Source organism: Pan paniscus, chromosome 1 (assembly GCF_029289425.2).
Source record: "Pan paniscus chromosome 1, NHGRI_mPanPan1-v2.0_pri, whole genome shotgun sequence".
NCBI classification, from domain to species: Eukaryota; Metazoa; Chordata; class Mammalia; order Primates; family Hominidae; genus Pan; species Pan paniscus.
The window spans coordinates 109751611-109779098 of record NC_073249.2 but is presented as its reverse complement, the minus strand read 5'-3'; the positions used below and the strand labels follow the sequence as shown (position 1 = coordinate 109779098).

Here is a 27488-nt window from a genome sequence, read left to right as displayed (position 1 = left end):
ACAGAACTCTCTGGTCCCTTTCCATATATCCACTCAATGTCTGATGGTAATGATCAAGCATAGTGCCCAAACCAGGCTTGCCTGATTTCCTGATGGGTCATTCTCCCTTCCTGGCTTTCTTGCCTTCAGTATCTTCCCTGTCTTGGGCAAACAGGGGTGGGCTGAAAGTCTTGTAGACACTTTCATGAACCCTGGTCACTTTCATCAGTCCTGTTCCTCTCATCCCATGACTATTGCTTCCCCAGACAGATGAAGCAATGTGTGAGCATGGAAGAAGACACCGAACTAATTCTGAGAAAGGAGCATCCTTAACAAATCCTCTCTCATCCTGTGATGTCACCCCATATCACTTATGGTCTGCACTATCCATAAAACTCTTGGTTGAAGGTGGTCCTGTTTGTCCTCCCATTACTTGAGATCACCATTCTCTCCTTCATCAATAACAGGTCTTTATTAAATGACTACTGTCTAGGTTGCCAAGATTTTCCATCTTAACAGAGAGAGTATACATGTATGTATGTGATATATATAGTGTGTAAATATATACACATATGTAAATATATACACATGCATATATATACACACATAATAAATAAAAACAATACCACAAGGTAGCACAAACTGCAAAGTGAATAATATAGGCAAAACAGCATTAGGCTTGAATCTGGAGACTTGAAATAAGAGAAAGCTTCAAGGGGGTAGTGTGAAGTAGGCCTTTCATAGAAGGAAGGGTAGGTTTAAATAATGAAGGAAGGAGAATGTTGCCGACAACTTGGCAAACACCAAGAAACGTGCTTGGCAATGTTTAGGGAATAACTAAACAAGCAGTTTTATGAATCTATTGAAGAATGCAGATATTATCCTACAAAAATGGGGAGCTACTGAAAGTTTTAGAATGAAGACTGACTTGTATCATGTTTTTATATGTTTTTACAATTAATTTGGAAGAACTGTGTAGATCAAAAAAAATAAAGGGCAGGGATAATTCAGACACTATTGTGATACTTAAGGTGAGGGTGATAAAGAGCTATAGCATCTTGAAAAGTGTATGCAGTGAGGTGTTGGCAGTGGGGATGGAAAGAAATCAGTGTCTGCCTGGATATGGAACAAGAGAAAGGAGGCCAGCAGCACTATAAGGTTTCGTGCAGGAGGGAAAGGAGAATGATGATACTCTGGAGAGAATCAAATAGGAAAATTCAGAGAGTGCAGTTCAGTGAGCAAAGAAGTTCAGTGAAGTTTAAGCTATGTGGGACTTGGTGATAGGAACATATTTGAGTGCAGATTTAGAAATCTATGTCAAAAGCTCAGGGGAGACATCAGTACTGGAAGCGTTGGTCTGGGAATCATCCACATGAGGAAATGTAGACGCAAAGGTAGGAGATAAAGTGGAGGAAGGGGAACTAGTGAGGATGGAGGGTGTGAGAAGCAGCCCAAGAGATAGAAGGTTAGGAGAGTAGAGTATTTCAGAAGTCAAGGAGGAGGCAAGTTTTAAGGATGAGGAAGTACAAAAAATGGTAAATACTAAAGAGATTGCCTATTGAGAAAAGGCCAGCAATATGGTCACTCATGATCTACAAGAAAGTCTCAATAGGAAAGAGGGGAGGAATAAATGGGTGGTGATGGTTATAAAAAGATGATGAAAGCAGACAGTGAGACCACCCTTTTGAGAAATATAGGGGCGAGAACCACCACTATTAATACGTTGAAGGGGAGCTAGATCAAAAGACGATTTGCTTCCCCTTTCAGGACTTCATCAGAACTCTTGGTAGAAAAACTGACTGACTGAAACATAGGAATAAGGTTTTGAGGAAGCAGGAGAGGTTGGGATAAAAAACAAAGATCTTGAGGAACTAATCTTGGCACTAAAGAATGGCAGTCAGGAGAGGTACGAGAGGAGGTGTGAGGAATCATGGATTTTTTAAGTAGAAAGGCGAGGCAGTTCTTCAGACAACCTTGTTTTTCTCATCAATGGAAGGGAATTAGCTGCAGCATGTGTGAGGGATTTGATGCTTAAGAAACTGAGAAAGGAAAGGTAGAGGTGGCCAGGCGCGGTGGCTCACGCCTGTAATCCCAGCGCTTTGGGAGGCCGAGGCGGGTGGATCACCTGAGGTCAGGAGTTCGAGAGGAGCCTGCCCAACATGGTGAAATCCAGTCTCTACTAAAAATACAAAAAATTAGCCAGGTGTGGTGGTGCATGCCTGTAATTCCAGCTACCTGGGAGGCTGAGGCAGGAGAATCGCTTGAACCCTGGAGGTGGAGGTTGCAGTGTGCCGAGATCCTGCCATTGCATTCCGGCCTAGGCAACAAGGGCAAAACTCAATCTCAAAAAAAGAAAAAAAAAAAAAAAGGAAAGGTAGAGGTAGCCCGGATATAATCTTAGATATGGCATCATAAGGTTGTGTTCAAGTTCCAGATATGTTAACTTGGGCTGGCCATCCAAGACCTGGCAAGACCTCTTTGGGGCCATTTCCTTACAATATTGTTAAAGGTTAAATGAGATACTGCTAAATGAGATATTGCACGTGTAAATTATAAAGCAATTCTGAAACAAGAGAAGCTTGAAACTACTACCACAAGAAATGTGATACAGCATGAACAAGAGATGAAGTAAAGCACAGCCAAGCAGCAGGGAGGGTAAAGGTGAAGTTCAAAGCAAGAATATATAGCAAACCCAAGTCCACACAGTTTTTGTGACTTCCTCCAGCCTACTGGAGAGGCGAATGCAGATTTTGAGAGTAGATGCAAGAAGGACAAGAGGCTGAAAAAAATCTAGGTAAGGACTATTTAAAAATCTTTGGAGATATGCTTAACATTTGGAAATTACTTGCACATTTTATATAAAGGTGGCATTTGACTCATTGGCGTGTTATATTTTGGAAATGGCCAAACATTTCATTTTTATATTTTATAGTGGTTTTTTTTTTTTCATATTTTGGGGTTAACTTTTTTTCAGATTCCATACTTTTAAAAGCTTAGGCTCCAGACACTATGCCTATAGCATGAAACAGATAATGAAGGAATCAAGTGAAACAGTCGCCCACTGGGTCCAAATTAAGTAGGGAAGGTCATGAACAAAGAAAGCAGTGAGGGCCCAGTAGACAAGCTGACGCAACTGGAGATAACAACAGGTGGAGGGGAAAGGAGCAGCTGTTTCCATTTTTGGAATTTTGGATAATCAGGAGACGCCTGGTAAGGCCAGAGAAGTCGGCCGTGTAATTATAAAGTTAAAGGGGTCGGACGTGTTCATCTTCCCAATTAGTTTTGATCCCACAAAGGGCTTGTCCCTCATTGCCACCGTCCATTGTCTCATTGTGACCAGGCAGGAGCCCTCCGTGATTGACTGATAAAAACAGCGGGTCCAACTCGCTCAGCTCGTTTCTGTTACACAGGACTGTGGAATCCCGGGTGACATTCAACTCCTTAGGTCATCTGCACTCCCCCCGGACCGGAAAACAAAGCCTTCCCGAGCCCGACAAGGAGGGTGGCGCTCCCTGGCCCGGCCGAAGTAAGCCCTCCATTCGACACCTCGGCTCCACGGTCTCCCGAACCGGTCCCCGTAACGCGAGCCTGAGATGCCCTCACCCCCGAAAAATACCCGAAGTCGGGGAGCCGCGGGAGTGCTTGTACCCAGCACGCTAGGCCTGAGGGACCTGTGAGCTACAGTAAGCGCCTGAGGACAGAGGGGAGCCTCGCAGCCTCAAACCCGCGTGGAGGAGAAACGTCTGGCGCCCCCGAGCGGCCGAGACCTCGGGAGCCCGAAAAACGTCTCCCACTCCCAGCGCAGAGCCAACTGACAGTGCCATCCACCAATGGGAGAACCCAGTCTGCGTTCGTGGGACGAGTCCGAGGGCAGAAAGAAGGCCGTCCCGGCGCCAAATCAGCGTGGCTTTTTAAGAGGTCCTGAGGCCTCTCTGGTCACCACAGAGAGAGGGACAGTCCCTGTGAAACGGTGACGCTGACTACATTATGCCGCCTCGCTCCGAGCCTTGGCCTTTTCCTCCCGCCGCACTCTAAGCCCTTCGGCCGCCCCGCCCACGGCCGTGTCAGGTCCCGCCCCCCGCGTGAGTGGACTGGCGAAGATGTGGAATTTCCAAAACTTATTGGATGCTTAGTGGCGTCACTCTGGAGGGCGGCGGGGCCCGGAGCGGCGAGGGCCGCCCCTCTCGGACGGTGATTGGACTCGCTGGAGTAGACCGGGCTGGGATTGGTGTGAGGAGGGGCCAGAGCCCGCGGGCGTCCCGGGCCGAGGCGCGGGGGAGGCGGTGGACACTGAGAAGCCCGCCGGCGGCTTGCAATTCCCTCACCCGGCGGGCGGCTTTCGCAGAGGGAAGGAGCAAGAGGGCCTCTACCTCATCGTGCGCGGGCGGGGTCGGCCCTTGTCGCGTGTGGCGCGCAGTGGGGCGGGCGGCGGGAGGGGGGTGGCAGTGGAGGGAGCGAGAGGTGCAGGGGTGACTTTGTTGGCAGCAGGACTAGCTGGAGAGCTAGACCTGGAAGCGCATCCGGGGAGGACTTGCGGGGCAGAGGAGGGCGTGGGCGTGTCTGGTATGGGATGCAGTGGAAAGGAGGGGGCCCTCCTGAGTAGATCTGTGGGTGATTCCTTCGAGGAAGCCTCGTCTTCCCGTCTGCCCTTTTATTTGTCAGCGAGGGAGTCCCCATGGTCTCTGTTCAAGTTCTGGAAACTTTCTCTTTGGGTGGGCTTAATCACCTGCTACTACATCGTAGAACTGCCCAGGGCCCTTTCTAATATTGGTCACAAACTTGAGGAGTATGTCAGAAAACAGAAAACCGCTGCTGGGCTTTGTAAGCAAACTCCCTAGTGGGACTGCACTTGGGAACTCAGCCAAGACTCACTGCCCCTTGTGCTTGGGGCTTTTCAAAGCCCCCAGGCTCTTGCCTTGTTTGCATACAGTTTGCACCACGTGTCTGGAGCAGCTGGAGCCCTTCTCAGTAGTGGACATCCGAGGGGGAGACTCTGACACAAGCTCTGAGGGGTCAATATTCCAGGAACTCAAGCCACGAAGTCTGCAGTCGCAGATCGGCATCCTTTGTCCGGTATGTGATGCTCAGGTGGACCTGCCCATGGGTGGAGTGAAGGCTTTAACCATAGACCACCTGGCCGTGAATGATGTGATGCCGGAGAGCCTACGTGGGGAAGGCCAGGGCCTGGTGTGTGACCTGTGCAACGACAGGGAAGTAGAGAAGAGGTGTCAGACCTGCAAAGCCAACCTCTGCCACTTCTGCTGCCAGGCTCATAGGTAAAGATGGGACACTCCATCAGGTGTAGCTTAAGAGCAGATTACAAAGAGGTGTCAAGACAAATCCCTCGGTGAGCAGATGAAAAGGAAAGCCTTCTCAAATACCGTGGAAGGTCAAAGAGCAATATAACAATGCAATAGCAAATACTCCAGTACAACAGTTAACCCGGTTAGCCTAATATAGTACCTAATATAGTAGCCTAATATAGCAATAGCAATAAACCCTTTCAATTTACAAAGTGCAGCTACAGTTTCCTTCAGTCATTCGTGTAGTGAATAATTGTACTGGGTGCTGGAGAAACAAGAGAATGAATATAACAGCATAGATCCTGTTCTTGATCTTCGATCTTGCAACTCTTACAGAAAAGCAGGCCCTGTTTTCGCCCCCATTTATTAATTGGGGAAACAAGCTCAGCAATATTATGTGATTTGCCAAGGTCCTACAGTTGGTAAGTGTGTAACAGAACAGAGTATTAAATCCAGATCATTTTGACTACATTCCAGTAACCCATGCTATGCTCCTAGAATAGGTGATGATGATTGGCCGGACCTCAGCTTTTGCTTTGTACCTTAGAGTTACTCTGGAGCTTGGTGAGGTGGGCTGGTAGGTGTTAATTGGGGTGCAGACTATGTCTTTTATGGCATTTGGTGAATAGTTTGTCAGATGGATCACTTTTGTCCCTTCGTACTCTACCTTACCCCATCCTAGGACACCAGAATATAAAATGACCACAGTTTTAGGATTAGCCTAAAATAGATTTCGGGTTCTACTTCCATTTGTTTTCTGGCTACACTAACAGAACAAGTTTGTAGACTTCACTCTATTTTTAACTTGTAATTATGTGATAGTCCCTGCGACTGTCTTGCTGCCAGCCAAACCAGCTAACCCTATTTTCTCTGCAGCCACTCTTCTGGTGCCAGAATAGGCATATAAGCTTCAAATTGATATAATGCTAATGGAGGAACTCTGAACAGTCACCATGTTTTCCTAAGGATTTCCCTACATCTCTAGAGGGCTACTATCGGAAAGGAATTAGAAAGAGAGCTTTGATTCTACTAACCATTGGTTTCACACTTTCTTTTCTCTTTTTTTTTTTCTGAGATGGAGTCTGGCTCTAGTCGCCCAGGCTGGAGTGCAATAACGCAATTTCCGCTCACTGCAACCTCCACCTCCTAGGTTCAAGCGATTCTCCTGCCTCAGCCTCCCCAGTAGCTGGGATTACAGGCACATGCCACCATGCCTGGCTAATTTTTTGTATTTTTAGTAGAGACAGGGTTTCACCATGTTGGCCAGGCTGGTCTCAAACTCCTGACCTCAGTTGATCTGCCCACCTCAGCCTCCCAAAATGCTGGGGTTACAGGCGTGAGCCACCGCGCCCGGCCGGTTTCACGCTTTCTAATGATGTTGACGATGTCTCTTGAAAAAAATTCTAGCCTGCTGATTTGGGTGATACAGGTCAACAGAAATGCTTCACCAAAATCTTAGATGCAAGCTAGATGAGACTTGGTGTCTGCTTTTTAATTGCTTGGACTTTATTGCTGTGTTATCTGGCATGGTTTCTGTTTCTTGGTGCTGGTTTTCTGCCATGCCCTCACTGCTAGCTTACCTTAGGAAGCCGACTGTGACTCTTGTCTAAACTCTTTGGGAAAGTTCTAGCATGCAGTCATAGTCTTGCAACCTTCTGCATAGGCATGTAGCCAGCCAGAGCCCTAGTCTGTTCACATGTTATTCTATACAACAGCTCTTTCAGGTAGGTATTGTCCCCACTGTACAGACGAGAAACTGGAATCAGAGAGGATCATGCAATTAGAGATTAGAGCAAGGAATTGAAATCAGGTTTGTTTAACTTCAGATCCTGTGCTCCTAAAATCTCTCTGCCCAACTATTCCCAACAGAATTATCCCCTTATTTCCTGTTATTGATTCTGTTTGCCCCTAGGCGGCAGAAGAAAACGACTTACCACACCATGGTGGACCTAAAAGACTTGAAAGGCTACAGCCGGATTGGGAAGCCCATCCTGTGTCCTGTTCACCCTGCAGAGGAACTGAGGCTGTTCTGTGAGTTCTGTGACCGGCCCGTGTGCCGGGATTGTGTGGTGGGGGAGCATCGGGAACACCCCTGCGACTTCACCAGCAATGTCATCCACAAGCATGGGGACTCTGTGTGGGAGCTCCTCAAAGGTACTCAGCCCCACGTGGAGGCCCTGGAGGAAGCCCTGGCTCAGATCCACATAATGAACAGTGCCCTCCAGAAGCGAGTGGAGGCAGTGGCAGCTGATGTCCGGACATTCTCGGAGGGCTACATTAAGGCCATTGAGGAGCATCGGGACAAGCTGCTGAAGCAGCTGGAAGACATACGGGCCCAGAAGGAAAATTCCCTGCAGCTGCAGAAGGCCCAGCTGGAACAGTTACTGGCAGACATGCGGACTGGAGTGGAGTTCACCGAGCACTTGCTGACCAGCGGCTCAGACTTGGAGATCCTCATCACCAAGAGGGTGGTGGTAGAACGGCTCAGGAAGCTGAACAAAGTTCAATATAGCGCCCGTCCTGGAGTAAATGATAAGATACGCTTCTGTCCTCAGGAGAAAGCAGGCCAGTGCCGTGGCTATGAAATTTATGGTACCATTAATACCAAAGAGGTTGATCCAGCCAAATGTGTCCTACAAGGAGAAGGTAGGAAGGCATTTCCCATTGACATTGAGAGGGCAGTGGACAGGGAGATGGTGTGTGAAGATTGGTGGCTTGTTCTGCTAGGAAGCATGCCCTACTGACCAGGTTACCAAAGCTGGGGAGATAAACTGATCTGAAAGACAGTGACCCCCACCTTTGCCCTTTCTGGTTTGTTCTGGCTAGGGTACAGTTAATACAGGAGTGAGGCTTGACCCTTTTCCAGTTCAGAGAAGTAATAATGGCTGAGAAACACACAGATCATGTTTTGTTTCTATCAGATGGCAGAACAGAGACAGTGCCCGTTGGAGGTAACAGCAGTGACTAGGGCCAGGTGAAATTCTGCCTGCTCAGAGAGGAGCATGGCAGGCCCTGGATTCCTAGATCAAATTCTGAAGGGAGTTTCAGAGGAATGAGGAAGATGAGATTACGGTTTCCTTTCCTTTAGGCCCTTTTTGGTTCACATCAACCTTACTGGCATTTAAAAGGATATGGTAGGTGTTTCATTTAATTGGGGGAAAAATGGTTTCTTTTAACGAGTGTTCCCTTTCTAATGGAAGCATATTATTAAAACATGTTTCACAGGTCAGTAGGTCAGTCCTGATAGGAAGATTGCATCTTACTGACACAGGCATTCTTAACTGTTTGGAAGCCATAGATCTCTTTGAGAATGTTCTCTCCTACAGAAACACCCAGTAACTTGTGCATACAATTCCAGATTTTTAGACTCTTCATAAGCCTTTCCACAGACCTCATAGTAGTTCATGAACCCCAGGTTAAGAAACCCTGTTTCATCTGAATGCTGGAGTAGGGGCTGTAGCTACTGGATATCCCCCCAGTACCTTGGCATGAGCTACCAAGTTGCAGAGGATCTCAAAACATGGAGGGTCGTGAGGCTGGTCAGCTGTACTCCCTGCCTAGCCCAGCAGGATCTGGAGCTTAGGGAGGGTGGTTTTGGGGTTACTATCCTCTCTCACAGGGTCTAGAGGTTTTCTTTAAATACCTCGGTCAGTCCTGAGTATTTTTAAAGCATCCTAGGACTGAAGGTAAGGTCCAGGATCCTGTGTGATCCAAAGCAGCTGCTAGCTGAGAGAACCAGGCTAACCAGGAAGGACTCCCAAGAGGCGTACTCTGGGAGGCAGAAGGGGAAGAGAAAACAAAGGGAGCCAGGGTGGTTACAGTAAAGTACAACCCTTTGTTCTGAAGAGAAAAAGCAAGATGGAGATGTAGTCACTGCAGTTTACATTCGAGGTGAGGACCGAGTGTTTATCTTTTTCAGACCTCCACAGAGCCCGGGAGAAACAGACAGCCTCTTTCACCCTGCTTTGTAAGGATGCCGCAGGAGAAATCATGGGCAGGGGAGGAGACAACGTTCAAGTTGCCGTTGTCCCTAAAGATAAGAAAGACAGGTTTGTATGACACAATTAGGTGTCATGGATAACAGGCAGTGAGAAAACTGGAAACATGAGGTCCTTTAAGATATTGGAGCTGGGCACAGTGGCTCATGCCTGTAATCCCAGCACTTTGGGAAGTGGAGGCAGGAGGATCGCTTAAGCCCAAGAGTTCAAGACCAGCCTGGGCAACATAGGGACACCCTGTCTCTACAAAATTAAAAAAAAAAAATTAGCCGGGAGTAGAGGCATTATGCCTATAATCCCAGCTATTCAGGAGGCTGAGATGGGAGGATCCCTTGAGCCCAGGAGGTCGAGGTTGCAGTGAGCTGCGATTGTGCCAGTGCACTCCAGCCTGGGCAACAGAGCAAGACCCCAGGTCAAAAAAAAAAAAAAGATATTGGAGTGTAACTCACTAGTTACGTCTTACTTCCCCATAATACTATGAAACGTTATGTGACCAAATGTGTTTTCTTGTGTGGGTTTTGTATTCAATTCTCTCTCAAAGCTATGGTCTGCCCCTCAGATTGTTTTCATCTCAAGCTTTAGAATAAGTTGAAAAATATTTTGTGTTAGACTGAATGGTACCCTTTTCAAAATTCAGTCTCCCTTTGGTACTAAATTATGCCTGGAGCATGTTTATATTTCTCTGGAATTGTAGAATGGAGGAGGGACAACAGAGCAAGAGGGTTCAACAGAAGCCTGTTGAAAAGGACACAATAATATATTCAAGGAATTTGTCTGAATATCAGACTAAATTGGAATTTATGCTGTTTACCTTCTGTTGTAAAATTAACTTCTGAAGCAAATGGAAGAAGCATCCTGTTTGGGTATATTTAACATTAATACTGAATGAGATGGTGTAGAGTTTACATTCTGAAATAGTAGCAACTGAAGCCAGCTTGTGGGAGTGAGTGGTGTTTTGACTCTTATCTCCATTCAGCCCAGTCAGAACAATGGTCCAGGATAACAAGGATGGGACATACTACATTTCCTATACCCCCAAGGAACCTGGCGTCTATACTGTGTGGGTCTGCATCAAAGAACAGCATGTGCAGGTAAGACTGGTGCATGTGCTTCCCTGAGCTTCCTGGATTCTATTATCTTAGGATCTGGAGACATTTCACATAGGATCAGCTATACAGAGAGATTGAATAGAATCCCCATGTCGTCTTCTTCACTTTAGAAACAGCCCAGATTTTGCTACTCTTATTCTTCCTGGAGGATGCTGTTGACTATAAGAACCCTGTATCCCTGTGTCACCTCCAGGCAGTTATGCTTATAGTTTATCATTCTCCCAGTCGGTTTCTTAGGATTCTTAATATGGAGAAGATGTCTTGATCACAGGGGGTGATCTGCCAGCAGACAACCATGCATATTCAAAAAATATAATCTAGCTCAGGATTTTCCAGTTTTGTCCAGACTGTGTCTGGACATGAACACAGTTGAGAGGGTTATGCCCCCTCCTCACAATTGACTAGTCATCTATCTGCCTAACCATCTGCTCATGTAATTTTCTACTCTGTTTTACATATAGGTTTTTCTGTTACTATGGTTCCTATAAACAAACAAATATACCAAACAAGTTACGTTACCATGGTTTCTACAAACAAGTATAACACAAGTAGAGCACTTTCTGCTTTAGAGAGTATGAGTTTTTAAAAATTGGGTGATACTAACAGGTCGAGCAGAATCTCTCTGCTGACATTGGAGTAGTCAGAGGTTTCCCTCCACAGAAATCAACACTGACAGGGACAGTAAAATACCATATAGCATCATGATATATTAGGCTTATGATTTGTGCACTAAGGAACACTCATATTTAATAGCCATTTATTGTTTACCTAATTATGGTATGTCAGGAACAGGTTAGGTGTTTTTACATACATTATTTCAATTTTCCTCAAAACCCTTCAGGCACAGGGATCAGTGTCCAATTAGACTGAGACACCAAACTTGCATTAAAATACACAGCAAATGTAGCAAAATAGGAATTTGAACCCATTTCTTTGAATGCCAAGTTGTTTTTTAACGGGATTGTAAACTCTTTAAGATGGGAAATTTAACATCTGAAAGACTTCTAAGTTGCTAGGTTCTCTGTTTTGCGTTTTCGCAAACAATGTGGCTCTCACATAAGGATAGGCACATTGCAACTTATTAAATATTTAAATTGGGCATGATGGTGTGCACCTGTAGTCCCAGCTACTTGGGAGGATTGCCTGAGCCCAGGAGCTCAAGGCTGCAGTGAGCTATGGATGTGCCAGTGCACTCCCGCCTGGTGACAGAGTGAGATCCCATCTTTAAAAAAATAAATAAATATTTTTTGTTTAACATGGGATATAAATTAGAGAATGAAAGTTATCCTTAAAGGAAAGGGGGCAGATGGGAGAGTTACTAATTTGAGAATTATTAGCTGTACACATTTTAACCTTTCTCCCTTCCGTATGTCTTTACAGTCCCAGAATAAGTGGGTGAGTAAACAGATAAGTCATGTCCAGGATGGAAGGAAAGAGGCTAGCTTGGTATGTGAGAAGAGGTACATGGCTGAGAAATTGGAGAAGGGACCACAGAATGTCCTATCTTTGTGGTTGCGACATTCTACTTATTATACCTGAGGTTCCTTAAGAATTGAGATTGAGAATCCCAGAGAAAAGTCAGTCTGAGATTACTAATGTATTGAATGACCTAGGTACTTATACTTCATACAAGGATAGAGTGAGGCAGAATCCATCAAGAAAAGCTTAAGCTTATTGTGGCATGGGCTTCTGCTTTTGCTGCCATCTTGCCAGAACAATTCCCAGCTAATACAGATGTCACTGAAAATGGAGCTGACTGGGTGACTCCTGTCAGTGTCCAGCAGGTTCAGCAGGTTCAGCTACATGGAATAAATCAGTACCTACGTCTAGTACTTAGCATCTGTGGTGAAAAGCATGGTAGGAGGGCTGCACAGACCCTGTGATGCTTCCACTGCATCCGTGTCTGCCCCCTCTCAGCTGAGCAGGGTTCTTGTCCTCTAATCTGTTTCTTTCCTGTTGTCCTTGTCTGTCCAAGGACAGGCCCTGTGCCTCAGACTCTGTTTAGCACATAGTGATGCTCAGCACATCCTGTTAACTCATAAGATGCTGTTCATTACTTTTGGTCTGAACACTGCAGGGCTCGCCATTCACTGTGACGGTGAGGAGAAAGCACCGCCCACACTCAGGCGTGTTTCACTGCTGCACCTTCTGCTCCAGCGGGGGCCAGAAAACCGCTCGCTGCGCCTGTGGAGGCACCATGCCAGGTAAGGAGAAAGCACTACCCTCTGGGCCTTTCTGCCAGCAGTGGGAATCAAGTGACGGGCCCTTCCCTACCACACAGCCACTAGACATTTGGACTTAGGCTCTGTTTCTAGGAAGCACAGTCTGTGATTGTAGAGACACCACTGTTCTAAAAGTGTCACTTAAAGCTTCCTTGTTCTGAATTGAAATAGCAGACTTAAAAGCTCTCAGTTCTGTTAGTTTTGGTACAGCTCCTATGAGCCCTGTGCTTCTATGTAGGATTCTCAGTTTGTCTGTCCCTTTCCAGCGGCCTAAGCAGTGTGAAAACTATGGACCCATCTTATTCCTTTTAGAACCTTAAATTCCAAATGAGGCATGGCTGGGGGAGTGGATGATTAAACCAATTGAACAAGGTCTGGGTCTTTCAGGGGGACAGAAAGGATAGGGAGTCAGTTTAGGTAAGGGATCTAATTACTTTAAAAAAAATTATTGTGTCCTTACTCTAATAATGGGCCATAAAGCGGGCTTTTGCATCCTTCTGTATAAACACTTGAGGATCTACCTCTATTTTTTTAATGTCCACCAACCTATCCTTTTTTATTTCAATGATTTTACAGTTAAAATCCAAACCAATTTATTTTACAGTTAATGTGCAAACTAGTTCGCCTCCTTCAGGTGGTAAGTTCTATCACTACAGCATTCTTAGAACTCCGGCTAACATGAGTTGATTTGCTGTGATCAATTCTCAGGGTCCTCCTGACTGCACAACAATCAGATAGCTTGTTCCTCTTGCCAAGATTTCCTTAGATATTTTCACTCCCATGAATCTGCATGTTGCCAGGAGGTCTAATTTCCATGATAATGGTAACTGCTGGACTCCACTCTAATGGTTGATTTTTGTCCTTTCCTCTTTGTCCCATGTAGGTGGGTACCTAGGCTGTGGCCATGGACACAAAGGCCACCCAGGTCATCCCCACTGGTCATGCTGTGGAAAATTTAATGAGAAATCTGAATGCACATGGACAGGTGGGCAGAGCGCACCGAGGAGTCTACTTAGGACTGTGGCTCTCTGATGGGTTTGTGCTCAGCCTTTTAAAGCTGCAGGCAGCACCACTTGAGATTTCCAGAGGACCCAGACCTTCGTTCATTCTAAAGAGACTGATAGAATTAAAAACAAAGTGCCTTATCTTGCACTGGAGTTCAAGTGCTCTTTTGTTAGTTACTCACTGATTATACTTGTGGATGGTTGAGCACAAAAAAACACCTCTACATTTCTCTTAAAGGTAGGTTGGCAATGTTCTTTTTCTACCACAGGATACTCCTTTTCATTTTGTACAGTATGGAGGCATCTATTCCATTGGAACTGAAGGGTCTAGGTAGTTTAGTTCCTTTCTGATATAACCCTTTTTTTTTCTTTTTTTTTTTTTTTTAAAGACAGAGTCTCACTCTGTCACCCAGGCTGGAGTGCAGTGGCATGATCTCGGCTCACTGCAACCTCCGCCTTCCGGTTCAAATGATTCTCCTGCCTTGGTGTCCCGAGTAGCTGGGATTACAGGTGCCCACCCCCCATGCCCAGCTAATTTTTGTGTTTTTAGTAGAGACGGGGTTTCACCATGTTGGCCAGGCTGGTCTCAAACTCCTGACCTCGTGATCCACCTGCCTCGGCCTCCCAAAGTGCTGGGGTTACAGGCATGAGCCACCACACCTGGCCTATTATGACCTTTTTAATTTTTCTCTGAGCTACACATTATTTAGATATTTCCCCTAGAGATTAGAAACCTCCTTTCATCCTGTCCACTTTTTGTTAGCATACTTTCAGTGGATTTACTGGTACATGTTTTGTGATCATGATAATGTGATCTTGTTTTGGTGGTGTCCCCCTCCTCCGTCTCTATGCCATGACAGCCTTCTGCCCCAAAGCCTGGAAGATTACTCTTTGGTCAAGGGCATACAAATAGAAAGTTAATAAAGGGGAATGGTGTTGAAATAGAACCTCATACATTTATTACAGTTCTACTTATACAGAAAATCTAGACACCTTCATCCTTCTCACAGCTCTGTTTTTTAGTAAAGTAGTCTTTAGAGTAGTCTTCACTGTTATCTATATACCTAGAAAGTTAACTGGGAGCTTTGACTCTTACTGTGCCTTCACTCATAGTGTGCCTTCTTAGCTGCTGGAGAATTTGGGGAGAGGATGTACACAGCACTGGTGCCTCAGCCCTGCCAAGGTCTTCACTGTATATATTTTGTGTGTTCTTCTGAAACTCTTGATTTCTTATATGGCAATAAACTCAGCATGTATTAAATATAATTATTGAAATCTGCATTGTAAGATCCCTTAAGAAGTAGATGACTCACTTGGCAAATTGGGTCAGGCAAAGGAAGTTAATGATTAGATGATGACTGTCAGATCATTGTGGAATACATTTCCTCCTTGAGGCTGACAGACATGGGCTACATTATAGCCATAAATACTAAGATGTTCTCTGCGTTCTCACCCTTTTCTGGAAACATTCCCTTCAGCCTCTTTCTGTAACCCAAATCTGATCTTCCCAAAACACATTCCTGCCTGTCACCCTCTCAAATTATTAGCTATTTGCTCTTCCTCACTCCTTCTGTCACTCAGCCCAGAAGTGTATGTCCTTTTAGCTTATTACTGCTGCTTTGAGATGAGTGGTTCTTTTTTTTTTTTTTTTTTTTGAGACAGAGTCTTGCTCTGTTACGTAGGCTGGAGTGCAGTGGCACGATCTCAGCTCACTGCAACCTCCGCCTCCCAGGTTCAAGCAATTCTCCTGCCTCAGCCTCCCAAGAGTAAGCTGAGATTACAGGCATGTGCCATTACGCCCAGCAAATTTTTGTATTTTTAGCAGAGACGGGGTTTCACCAGGTTGGCCAGGCTGGTCTCGAACTCCTGACCTCATGATCCGCCCACCTTGGCCTGCCAAAGTTCTGTGACTACAGGTGTGAGCCACCGTGACTGGCCGAGATGAGTGGTTCTTAACCAGGAGTGACTTTGCCCCTAAGAGGACATCTGGCAAAGTCTCAGAGACATTTTTAATTGCCACTACTGGGGCAAGGTGCTACTAGTAGCTTGTGGGTAAAGGTCAGAGATGCTGCTAGTCATTTTACAATGCTCAGGACAGCTTCCCGAAACAAAGAAGTATCCAATCCAAAATGTCAGTGGTTCCGCTGTTGAGAAACCCTGTTCTAGAGCATTAGCCCTACTTTTTTTTCTAAAAATGGCCACCCTTGGAGCTCATGCCTTTCAGCTATACAGCTTGCTATTCCTCCATGGTTCAGCCATCTACTGAGCCCCAAATCGTTCCCCTTCGTTCCTTGAAGATTATAGCATTGAGCTTGCTGTGACTCTGGTACAACTCCTTATCAATCTTGGGATAACTCATTGTCTACACAGACTTCTTAGTTCTGTGATCATTTCCCCAGTATTATTTTTTCCCTACTTAGCCTTACATACCCTAGATCTTGATTCCACCTGCACCCTCTGCATAGTCTCAATTTCAGGCATCCTGCAACCACAACCTCCCACCTTTCCAGCTCACCCACTGTAATAACCTGACTACTAATTCTACCTCTTTGGAACCCACAATGCAGTGATTCTGCCACCTTCCTGTTGTTTCTCTCACCCACCTCAGGTCCTTCCCTTCATCCTTCCCAGCTTAGATTCTATAGACCATCACTATAGTCACTCTATTGCATAGTCTCCCTCTCATTCTTGCCTGGCAAAACTCCAACCCAGGTTAGATCCAACCTTCCATCTAACCCAACTGAATGATCCTGCAAAAAAAACAAAAGCGTGATGACTAGTCTCACTTTAAATTTATGACCACTAACTTCAGTGGGCTCTTAGCATTGCCCAATAACCTGAAACATCTCCCCAGTCCATTTATTCTCCCATGCTTCTAGACAATTCATACTTTCTTCCCTTCAAACTCCAATTTCTACCCCACCTCTACTCTGCACTTATGACCTTGCTTCCTGTTTCACCAAGAATATAAAAGGATTCAGAGGAGAATTTCCCTAGCATCCCTACCATATGTACACATCTACCTAAATTCCTATCAAGAGCCAACTCCTGTCCCATGTACTAAATCCCATTCTATAGCCACTGCCCAAAAACATTGCTTCAGTAATTTCCCCCTCTCCCAGATTGCTTACTTCAGAAAATAAACATGGTACAATATTCCCTCTTAAAATACGAATTTCCCTTTTGTATTAGTTGGCTAGGGCTGCCATAACAATACCATGGACTGGGTGGATTAAACAACAGAAATTAGTTTTCTCACAGTTCTGGAGTCTGGAAGTCCAAAATCTAGGTGCTGGCAGGGTTGTTTTTTGGTGAGGACTCTGTCCTTGGCTTGCAGATGGCAACCTTGTTTTCACATGGCCTTTCTCCTGTGTGTATGTGCTCCTGGTGTCTCTTCATATAAGGACACCAGTCCTATTGGATTAGGACCCCACCCAAATGATGTCATTTAACCTTAATCACCTCCTTAAAGGCCCTTTCTCCAAATATAGTCGCATTGGGTGTTAGGGCTGAGTTTTCAAGAAGAATTTCACATCCCCCTTTAGCAACCTTTCCCCTTTTCTGCTCCTCTTTAAAAGGACCTCAAAAGAATTGTTGTTTGGTATCCTAGTTTCCCTCCCATTCTCTGTAAGATCTAATCCAGTCAGTCTGTCATCCTCAAGACTCCACTGAATAGCTCTTGTCAAGGTTACCAGTAAACTCCAGGTTACAGAATCCAATGGCCAATTCCCAATCTTTATCTTTTTTGACCACCCAATATCAGAGAAATCTTTTAAAATATGTCAGCTCATGTCACTCTTCTGCTCACCACTGTCCATTGGCCTCACATCTCAGAAAAGTGAGTCTTTACATCAGCATGTAAGACCCCGCATGATCTGGATCCCTGCTCTTACTGCCCACCCATCCGCCTCCATCACCCTATTCCAGCCAAACTGGTCTGCCTGGTGCTCCTCAAACTCCAAGCACTGTCTTGGGGCCTTTAGAATCACTGCCCCTCCATCTGAAATGCTTTTTTCACAGATACCTTCATGATTCATGTTCTTCTCAAGTTCTCGCTCCAGTATCAAAAATCACCCTATTAGCTAACTACCCTGTACAAAATAGCAACTTCCCACCCCAGAGTTGCCCAGTTTCATCACCATCTCACATATATATATGTTTTGTTTTGTGGTTTTTTTTTTTGGAGACAGGGTCTCTCTCTCTCTGTTACCCAGGCTGGAGTGCAGTGGCACAATCTCGGCTCACTGCAGCCTCTGCCTCCCGAGGTTCAAGTGATTCTCCCACCTCAGCCCCTGGAGTAGGTGGAACCATAGGCACACCCCCCCCCCCCCACCCCATGCCCGGTGAATTTTTTGCATTTTTTGTAGAGATGGGGTTTTGCCATGTTGCCCAGGCTGGTCTCAAACTCCTGGCCATCTCAGCCTTCCGAAGTGCTGGGATTTCAGGCCAACATGTATATATTCTGTTTGTTGTCTGTCCTCTTATACTAGATTGTAAGCTCTATGAGGGCAGGGATTTGATATTTTTAAACTACCATACTGTCCCGATGTAGGACAGTTCCTGGCACATAGTAGAGACTTAATATTATGATCAGTGAATAAAGATCTAATTGGTAGAATTTTTAGCTTGGATCTCCTTGGTATCTGTTTTTATAAGCCAGACTTCCCTTCTCCCGAACCTCAGTATTTGTCATTTAAACAAATACCACTTGGAAAAAAATCAGCCTTATCTCGAGTCTGTTGGATAAATTATATGCACCTGAGAGACCAGCCTTGAATTTTCCAATTACCTCATACATCTAGGGAACTGCTTGCCATGAAGAAGCCTGTTGTATTATATCATCTATCCCCATGTGCCTTTTAATGAATCCGATTTCAGAATTGAGAACAAAAAGCTTACCATTTATTTCAGTTGGAGAAGGTTTCAGTGATTGGACAACTTTATGTAGATGAAGTAACATTGCAATAAAAAATTTCCAGAAGACATCTAGGTTCTGGCTAATGTGTTAGCCTTTAAGCAATATTAATGGTAACAATTCTGTTACAAATATTTAAAGTTTGTGTGTGGGTGTTGGGGATTGGGGGTGCTGTCTCATGCATGCACTACAGTGGAAGTCCAAACTCAATTTAACTGAGCTGTCTTGCCTGCTGAAAGACCTGGCAGAGTCAGTGATCAACAGAGCCCAAGACTCCAAGGTGAGGCAAAAAAAGAGTGGGAGGATTTAGGAGCTGTCCCCAGTGTAACAAAGTGCTTCAGAAATCACCTTTGAATTGTGAGCATTGAAGCATCAACAAGATGCAGCATTATGATGTAAGTTATGCCTCTGGTGTTACAGGTAAGAAAAAAGAGTCACAAATAAGAGCCTCTGTCCTCTGGGATGTTGTAACAGGATAAACACCTTGGCTGTCTTGGATAATAAACATACACATACCTGTCAGCCCACCCATACTCTAATGTCCCAAATGCAATAGTTGCTCAACTTTCCTCCAGAGAATGTATCCCTGTGTGGTAGGTTTGGCTTAATGAAGAGGTGGTTCAATGAAGTGGATGCTCATTAGAAGCAGGCAGTATAGGAAGAAACATCTCCCTCTGCCTTGTGAGCTCTTACATATCGATTTCCTTCTTTCATCACTTCCTCAGATCTTCCCTAACTAGGTCAAATCCTGTTACAAGCCCTCCCAGCCGCACAGTCCTCTCTTGTAGCACTCAGCATCATGGCTGATTCACAGCCACATGGGGTTGACTAATGCCTGTCTCCCTTAGATGCTAAGCCTCAGGAGGACAGGATAGTTTTCCAGTTTTGCTTACTTTTATATTTCCAGTGCCCAGCAGTGCCTGGCATATAAAAAGTGTTCAATATACATTTCTGAATTGCTGTGTGGATAATTAAGCAAGAAAATAGTCTCATCCTTTCTGAAGTAGTCTCTACCTATTAATACATCTGGATTTAGCTATGGAATCTGGGTAAAAAGAACTCAAGATAGTAAAAACATTGTGTAGCTGCATATCTGTCGCCCCTCTTCCCTCCCTGGGAGTTAGGCTGGGTTTTGCTTTTTTTTTTTTTTCATATCTATCTCCATCCCCTAACTACTGACTTCTGTGGTAGTTTGTACCATAAATGACCCTGATTTCATTTGTAGTTATGAAGAAATTTTGGTCTAGGTCATATGCCTAGGAATTCTGAATTTCTATTATAATTCTCTTTGTGCCTACAGATGTGCTTTTAAACTGTTCCTGCCCTTTCCTAAGGCTAGATGCTATATCACAAACAGCAGCACAATATCCCACTTTGGAAACCTAATTCTTTCAAGGTATTAGAGTTGATAGCAAAATTTCAGACAACCAGAGGCCACACTGAACACTGGTGTCTCCATGCTTATCCTATTAGTGCAGGAGAATCTGGCTTAACCTTTGAGCCCTGCTAAAAGCCATTTCATTGAGCAACAGACAATCAGAGCAAGGAAACAACTCAGTGTTCATGAATTGCCATGCTAAATCACTCACAGGATTGATAGAGAAATAAGTCACCTCCCATAAACAGAAATTTTTTTTTTTCTGTTTTTCCTTCTTCTCATTAGCAATTGTTCCAAAAACACTTACTCTGCTAATTTCTGCTAGAAAGAATCACCGTTCTTTCTCTGTGGCCCAGGCTGGAGTGCAGTGGTATGATCTCAGCTCACTGTAACCTCCGCCTCCTGGATTCAAGTGATTCTCCTGCCTCAGCCTCCCGAGTAGCTGCAATTACAGGCACCCAACATCACACCTGGCTAACTTTTGTATTTTTAGTAGAGAGGAGGTTTTGCCATGTTGGCCAGTCTGGTCTCGAACTCTTGGCCTCAAGTGATCTGCCTGCCTCAGCCTCCCAAATGCTGGGATTACAGGTGTGAACCACTGCGCTGGGCCTGCAATGGGAGTCACTGACAAGGTTTTTAAAGGGCCCAGGACTCTGTCTAGCTGCGGCATGCACAATACTCCTATTTGATCAACATGGCTAAGGCAAAGTCAAACTACATACCTTCCATGAAGTCAATTCTGTCGAGTAAGAAATGCCTTATACATCTGGTGCTCAGGAATGTTGCACTTTGGAGACAGATGTTCACCATCTGGTTCTCAGCTGCACCCATGCTGCTGCTGGTTCTCATATTCCCAGACCTTGTCCCACAGCAATAACACTAGCACTTGTGTGGCCCTTCATGGTTTTCAAAGCATTTATTACCTCCTATCATCCATGCCCAAGTCAGGTGCAATAGGCAGATGTAAAAAGCAAATCCAGCAGCAGTATTGTGACATGAAGGAAGGCTGGTTGACACAGGCAGGACTCATAGTGTAGCACCTCAATTAGACCACTATGTTGTGGGATGCTGCCCATCGCTAGAAGGTGCAAAGACCCACCCTGTCATACCTAGACTTGAAGAAACTGATTTACACTAAAATGAATATGAGCCTGAGACAGATATACCAGAATGCCACTTCTGTTAATTCATGCCTGTCTCCCTTAGATGCTAAGCCTCATGAGGACAAAACTGAAAAAAACAAACAAACAAACCCAGCCTAACCCCCAGGGAGGGAAGAGGGGAGACACATATGCAGCTCCACAATGTAATTCATGTAATCCATCCCAGCACTAGGATTTAAGAATGCATGTTTGGTATATTCCATCCCATTAAGGCAGTGGTTCCATTTTTTTCTGCATCCACATCAAGTCAGTAGCATCTCACGGCTATGAGAACACCTACCCAAGACATAACTAGGTTGCTTTGCTTACGTACAATAACAAGGGAAATTAGAAAAGCTGTTTTAAAATACCAGGAGGCATCTACCTTACAGTAGATTACTTGTCAATGGTCTCAATATCTGAAGATTTTAAGTTACAATCCCTGCATCCCTCTCCAAACTAAAAGCCAGAATGCTTGAACCTGAAAGAATTCCTCTCCCCTAAACAGTGCTTGACTGGAGACTGACAATGTTCATCTAATACCTTCTAGTTGATATTACTGATCTATCTGGTCAACCATGTTGTAGTATATATATTTGCTATGAAATTCCCAGTGGAGCATGAGATACATGCTAATCCACACATTTTACCGATGAAAGGATTGAGATGTCCAAGGAATCTGCAACTTGCCTAATATCAATCAGCAAATGGCAGAGCCAGGTTTGTACATTCTTGCTGGCCTGGGAGCCACTGCTTCTCAGGTGACTCAATCTTTACCTTGGTATGTCAATCTTATAGCAAAACTTCAAAAAGGCAATGTTACTTCCTTTGCTTCTTGATTTTATCAGAAACCTTATTGCTGCTAAGTTCTGAAAACTGCCCACCTTACAAATGAGGAAATCAGAGTGTAGAGAAAGTAAGGATTTTTTTCTTTTTTTTGGGACGGAGTCTCGCTCTGTTGCCAGGCTGGAGTGCAATGGCGTGATCTCAGCTCACTGCAACCTCCACCTCCCAGGTTCAAGCGATTCTCCTGCCTCATCCTCCCCAGTAGCTGGGACTACAGGCGCACGCCACCAAGCTCAGCTAATTTTTGTATTTTTAGTAGAGACGGGGTTTCACCATGTTGGCCAAGATGGTCTTGATCTCTTGACCTCGTGATCCGTCTGCCTCGGCCTCCCAAAGTGCTGGGATGACAGGCCTGCGCCACTGCACCCGGCCAATTTTTTTCAACGTTACACACCCAGCTAAGATGAACCTAGAACTAGAGTCAAATCTCAAACGTTCTAGACTAGAATTCTTCCCACCAGGCCATTGTCTTTACCTTGGTAAGCCTTTAAATCTTGTCCTTATAGAAAACTTCTGCTTAAATAGGCTCCGAATGCCTCAGTCCACACTGTGACTGGGTTAACATAGGGTCTTGTTTCCCAACTCAAGGGACAGAAATGTTTCTGTGTAAGAAGAACTGTGATTCTTTCTAGCAGAAATTAGCAGAGTAAGTGTTTTTGGAACAATTGCTAATGAGAAGAAGGAAATCTGAATAGTTGCCTGAAGTATAAAATCTCAAGTGTTTGTTTAGGGTACAAACTGCTACGTAAACAACACAGAAATCTCAGTAGCTTAAAAAAAAAGATTCCTTGATCATGTCATAGTCCAGTGTAGGTGAGCTGGGGCGAGGAGGGAAGTGCACATGGGGAGCCATCCTGGGACTGAGGCTTCACTAGTCTAATAGAAGGGCTGATGGCCAAAAACTAGGCTAAGAACTGCTGAGCTAGTGGCTTCACCTTCCCTAGGGCCTTGTAATCTTCCATCAGTTCCTTTGCATCCCATAGGCTGAGGAGGGAAGAAACAGCATGAATGATCTTTTGGAAAGTGGTAGAGGACCACCTAGAAGTGACTTACATCAATCGCTTCTCTCCACAGTCCATTGATATGGACCCCGTCAAACTGCAGCAAAGACTGGGAAATACAGTCTCTCTGGGTGCCCGGGAGGAAAAGGAAGTGGGTTTGGTGAACACATAGCATTATTTCTGCTACACTGTCAAACACATTATTTATTAGATTGTATCAATACTACTGTATTATTAGCATTGGATTGTACCAATAGTATTATTAGTATTGGATTGTACCAATAGTAGTATTAGTATTGGATTGGATTAGTATTGGACTGGATTAGTATTTATTAGATTGTACCAAATACTAAATAAAACAATGATACTAAATGCTACAAATACTGCAAATTTGTAAAAATACAAATACTATTAAAAATGACACAAATATTATACAAATACTACAAATAGAAATGATATAATAGAAATACTAAACGATACAATGAACCAAATATACAAATATTAAATGGTATGGTGATAACCAATATTAAATGACTGAGTGATATACAACACTAAATGGTACAGTGATGCAAATACTAAATGATACTGACACTAAACAATACAATGATACAGATACTCAGCATCTGTTCATGTACAAAGCATCTCCTTGATCTTCAGCCTGAGAGGAAGAACTGCATGCACTGAGAGAACTGCAGAGATGGCTGGCTGCAGGGTGGCTGCAGGGATTGACTCTCTGCTCCACCCATAAAAAGATGGTTACAGGAGCAACATCACTGGCAAGAAGAGATGAAGAGATAGGATGGAGCCTGTGTTAGAGAAGGTAGCAACTGGTTCTCCCATCATCAGCGAAGAAGAGAAAGGCAACACAGAACTTTTTGAGCTTTTTTTTCCTTTTTTTGAGACAGGGTCTCACTATATTGCCCAGGCTGGAAAACAGTGGCACAATCACAGCTCACTGCAGCCTCAACCTGCTGGACTCAAGGGATCCTCCTGCCTCAGCCTCCCAAGTAGCTAGGACTACAGGTGTGCACTACCACGCCTAGCTCATTTTTTTATTCTTCATAGAGATGGGGTCTTACTGTGTTGCCCAGGCTGGTCTTGAACTACTGGCTTCAAGCCATCCTCCTGTCTTGGCCTCCCAAAGTGTCGGGATTACAGGCATGAGCCACCACACCTGGCCCGCTTTTTGAACTTTACTGAAGCTTATATACAATTCTGCCAGAGTTGTTTTCCAAAATCATCCAACTCTAAAACATATTCTTTTATCTAAAAAAATCAATTGGTTTCCATATCACTCATTAAATAAATTTTTAACATAATTGGTTAACTAATTGGTTAACATAACCCCTCCTCAATTCTGGGGATAAGATTATGCCTCATTTTGAGGAAGGTGAAAGGCTTGACGGTGAAATTGAAATGCAAAGAACAGAGTTCAAGGCTTATGGTTAGGTTGTTATTCCCAGATCCTAATACAAACCAGCAATGGTGCTATTCTGAGCCCTTATCCACAGGAGGTTAGATGCCAAAAAGGACTCTGAGGTCAGCCAAGGTGAGCTTGGTGACAGATTCTCCAGACCCTGATAGAACTTGTTTGGCCAAATCTTTCTTTTTTTCTTGGAGCTGTAAGATCTTTTCTTCTACTGTTCCCTCACAAACAAATCTAAAAAACAAAAACAAAAAATAAGCAAACTATCAAAAACCCAAAGCAGCACATCTAATAATACATTCAAACTTTTACTATGCTTTCGTTTTTAATGCGATTTCTTCCTTTAAGTCTTCTTAGGTCCAGTTAAGAACCCTGTCTGAGGAATCCAAACAACCTTGACTAGATATATATCCCTTTAAAAGGATGTGACCCACATTGACATTTTAATACTTTCTGAAGCTAAGGTAATTGAAACAAACTCAAAATAAGCAAAAGATATCCCAATCCAAAAAAGTATAGAGATCTAGCTTTTACCCAAAAAGTTCTACCTTGGTAAGTCCATAAGGCCTCAAAGGTTATCAAATTTCTGCTAGTTTAACTAGAGTATTTCTTAGTGAATTCACACTAAAAACAGGGTTTTCAAACCAAGTAAATGGCACTGTTGTCATTCATTCACTCATTCAAAAGTATTGATTAAGCACTCACTACACTATGCTAGGTGTGGGGATGGAGAGATGAATATGGTCTTGCTCCGAAGCAGAATGAAAGCGAGACAAACATGAAAATAAACAATAATAATATGACCTGGTAAGTGCTATAATGGAAGTATGTGCCGTGTCCAAAAGGAGGAAAAGGAAATGTGTCCAGGGTAGTCAGGGAGGGCCCCATTAAACAGTTAACTCTTAATATGAGACTTGTATGTTGGGCAAGGGTTTGCCAGAGAGAGCAGTGAGGAGAGCACCCCAGGGAATGGGAACACGTGCAAAACCATGGCTGAGTTTCAGAGCATGGTGTATTGGAGGAAGTTCACATTGACCATGTTGTCCACAATGGCAAAAGTTCAAGAGGCCGGTAGGGCCAGATCACAGGTGGTGGTGCATGTCATGCTAAGACATTTTGATTTGATCCTATAGGAGGTGAGAGCTACTGAAGAATATGAGAAGTGGATGACACAATCAGATGGATTAGCTAGGAAGAGCCCTTCGGTGGTGATGGAGAGAACAGGATTCAGCAGAGTGGGAAGGGGGGACCTGGCAGTGGGCATGGGAAGGAAGAAATGGTTATCAGAAACATTTAGAAAATATAACTAAAGGCCTTGGTAGGTGGAAAAGTGAGAAAGGTAGGAGTCTAGTTCTGGCTAGATAATTAGATAAAGAGTGATACTATTAAAAAAGACAATGACTACAGAAGAATAGCAGATTTGAGGTAATAGGAAGAGAAAATCAATTTCTATTTGTAACATTTGAGTACCTGAAACATGTAATTATACTTGCTACATAGTGGGTGCTCAAAAGGTATGTTTTATGGGCTGAATGCTCAAAAGAACAATGAATAAAAGAAGGAATAACAGGTGAGTATGTGGACACTCGGATTCAGGTATTTAGCAGGGACTGCGATAGTCAGGTCTGAAGTTTAGGACACCTTGGAACTAAAGATACAAATTTTGGACTTACTGGAGTGCACAGAATTTGTAAAGGAAGGAATGTACAGAATGAGCAGAGAAGACAGCATAGGAAGACTACCATAATCACTATATTTAGCGAAGTCTGGAAGTCATTGGTGCCCCTTAACAAGAGCAATTTCAGTGCAGCAACAGGAGTAAAAGCCAGTTTGTAAAGGTTGAGGAATGAATGGGAAGTAATCAAGTAAAGATAGGCAGTGATTCCTAATTCTTCAGGAAACCTGGTCATGAAAAGGAAGGCGAAAAACAGGGCCATTGTGAGAGGGGATTGGCAGCATTAAGGCAGGTTTTGTTGTTTTTAAAGACAAGGGGGTCCAAAACAGAGGACATTTTGCAAAATAACTGGCTCATGCTCATCAAAATGTCAATGTCATAAAACACAAAGACTGGGTGTACTGTTCCAGATCAAAGGAGACAAACTTATGAAAACTGCGTGCTACCAGGATCTGGGATTCTTTTTTGCTGTGAAGGACATCACTGAGACAAGTGAGATTGAAAAGATCTGTAGATCAGATAATAGTGTTTTATTAATTTTAATAACCTGATTTTGATAATTTTATTGGAGTTATGTAAGAGAATTCCCTTAATTTTAAGAAATGTACACTTAAGTACTTAGGGACAAAGGAGCATCAGGTCTACAACTTGTTCTCAAGTGGTCCAGAAAAATGTTTCTACCCACATGCACACCACAATATATGGGAACTTTTTGGTACTATTCTTGTACCTTTTCTGTGTGTCTGAAATTATGTCAAAATAAAAGTTAAAAAGAAAAATAAAAGAGAGGAGCGTCCTTTCATGGACTGCCCTCACCATATACACAAACTTGCTCTTCTTTTGCAGTGACCAACTTCAAGCTTACCCCAAATTGCTCATTTTTCTCCTGACTGTGGTTTGCCTGAAGGTATGCCTCAGGGGCATCATCAGTAAAGTCATCACCAAATACTTCAAATTCTATGAAAGCACTATCTAAGAAAGAAAGACTTTCACAAAGTACAAGTTGAGAAGGGTCCTGGGTCCTGGGGACCATTACTTACCTGTGTATGACAACATCTTTCTGCTGCCCTACTCGGTAAATTCGGTCACAAGCTTGATCTTCAAGTGATGGATTCCTGTTAGAAGACAGCTAAAGCTCAAAGGAACTGACATACTAGATCAGAAATGGCAAACTATGGGCCATGGGCCAAATCCAGCCCACAGCTTGTTTTTGTAGCTAAAAATTATTGTTACAGTTTTAAAGGGATTTAAGAAAAGAAAGCAAAGCAAAACAAAACACACACATCATGTGACAGAGAACTATGTGGCCTGAAAAGCCTCAAAGAAAAAAAATCTGTCGACCCCTGTCCTAAGCTAAACTGGCCTAAGACAAGCTGGTGCCAGATACCTTCTTGCCTAGTTTCTAGTGAGAAACTAGGGTCAGACTGTTAATAATAGCTCTTAGCACTATCATCAGTTGACAACTCTAAGTAACAGAGGTGACACCAAAA

General features: G+C 44.0%; 2 protein-coding genes across 10 annotated transcripts in view; one reads left to right on the top strand and one right to left on the bottom strand.

The window, feature by feature from the left end:
- Positions 1–1828: 1828 nt before the first annotated feature.
- Positions 1829–18239, top strand: TRIM45 (tripartite motif containing 45). Of its 7 annotated transcripts, XR_008625852.2 has the most exons (8): positions 1842–4061; positions 4910–5255; positions 7195–7928; positions 9202–9331; positions 10257–10371; positions 12467–12593; positions 13495–13853; positions 14729–18239. XR_008625852.2 is itself a non-coding variant. In XM_055114428.2 (7 exons), the coding sequence occupies exons 1-7, from the start codon at positions 4105–4107 to the stop codon at positions 13641–13643; spliced, it is 1734 nt and encodes a 577-aa protein (XP_054970403.2). In that variant the 5' UTR covers positions 1829–4104; the 3' UTR covers positions 13644–18239. The 7 variants fall into 7 exon arrangements, 5 of the variants coding, with proteins under 5 accessions (XP_054970403.2, XP_054970405.2, XP_003806334.3 ...); XM_055114428.2 differs by having other exon boundaries at positions 1829–4207; positions 4880–5255; positions 13495–18239; XM_055114430.2 differs by having other exon boundaries at positions 1833–4170; positions 5005–5255; positions 13495–18239.
- Positions 18240–20797: 2558 nt separating this feature from the next.
- Positions 20798–27488, bottom strand: part of TTF2 (transcription termination factor 2) — a 43947-nt gene continuing 37256 nt past the window's right edge. For 2 of the 3 annotated variants that reach the window (XM_008951983.4, XM_003806285.5), the window contains exons 22-24: positions 27039–27113; positions 24375–24557; positions 20798–23670 (exon numbers count right to left, since the gene is read on the bottom strand). In XM_008951983.4, coding sequence (XP_008950231.3) covers positions 24413–24557; positions 27039–27113 — 220 coding nt within the window. In that variant the 3' untranslated portion in view covers positions 20798–23670; positions 24375–24412. Of the gene's footprint in view, positions 24558–27038; positions 27114–27488 lie in introns of all 3 variants that reach the window. The other variant, XM_063599320.1, reaches the window with a different exon arrangement.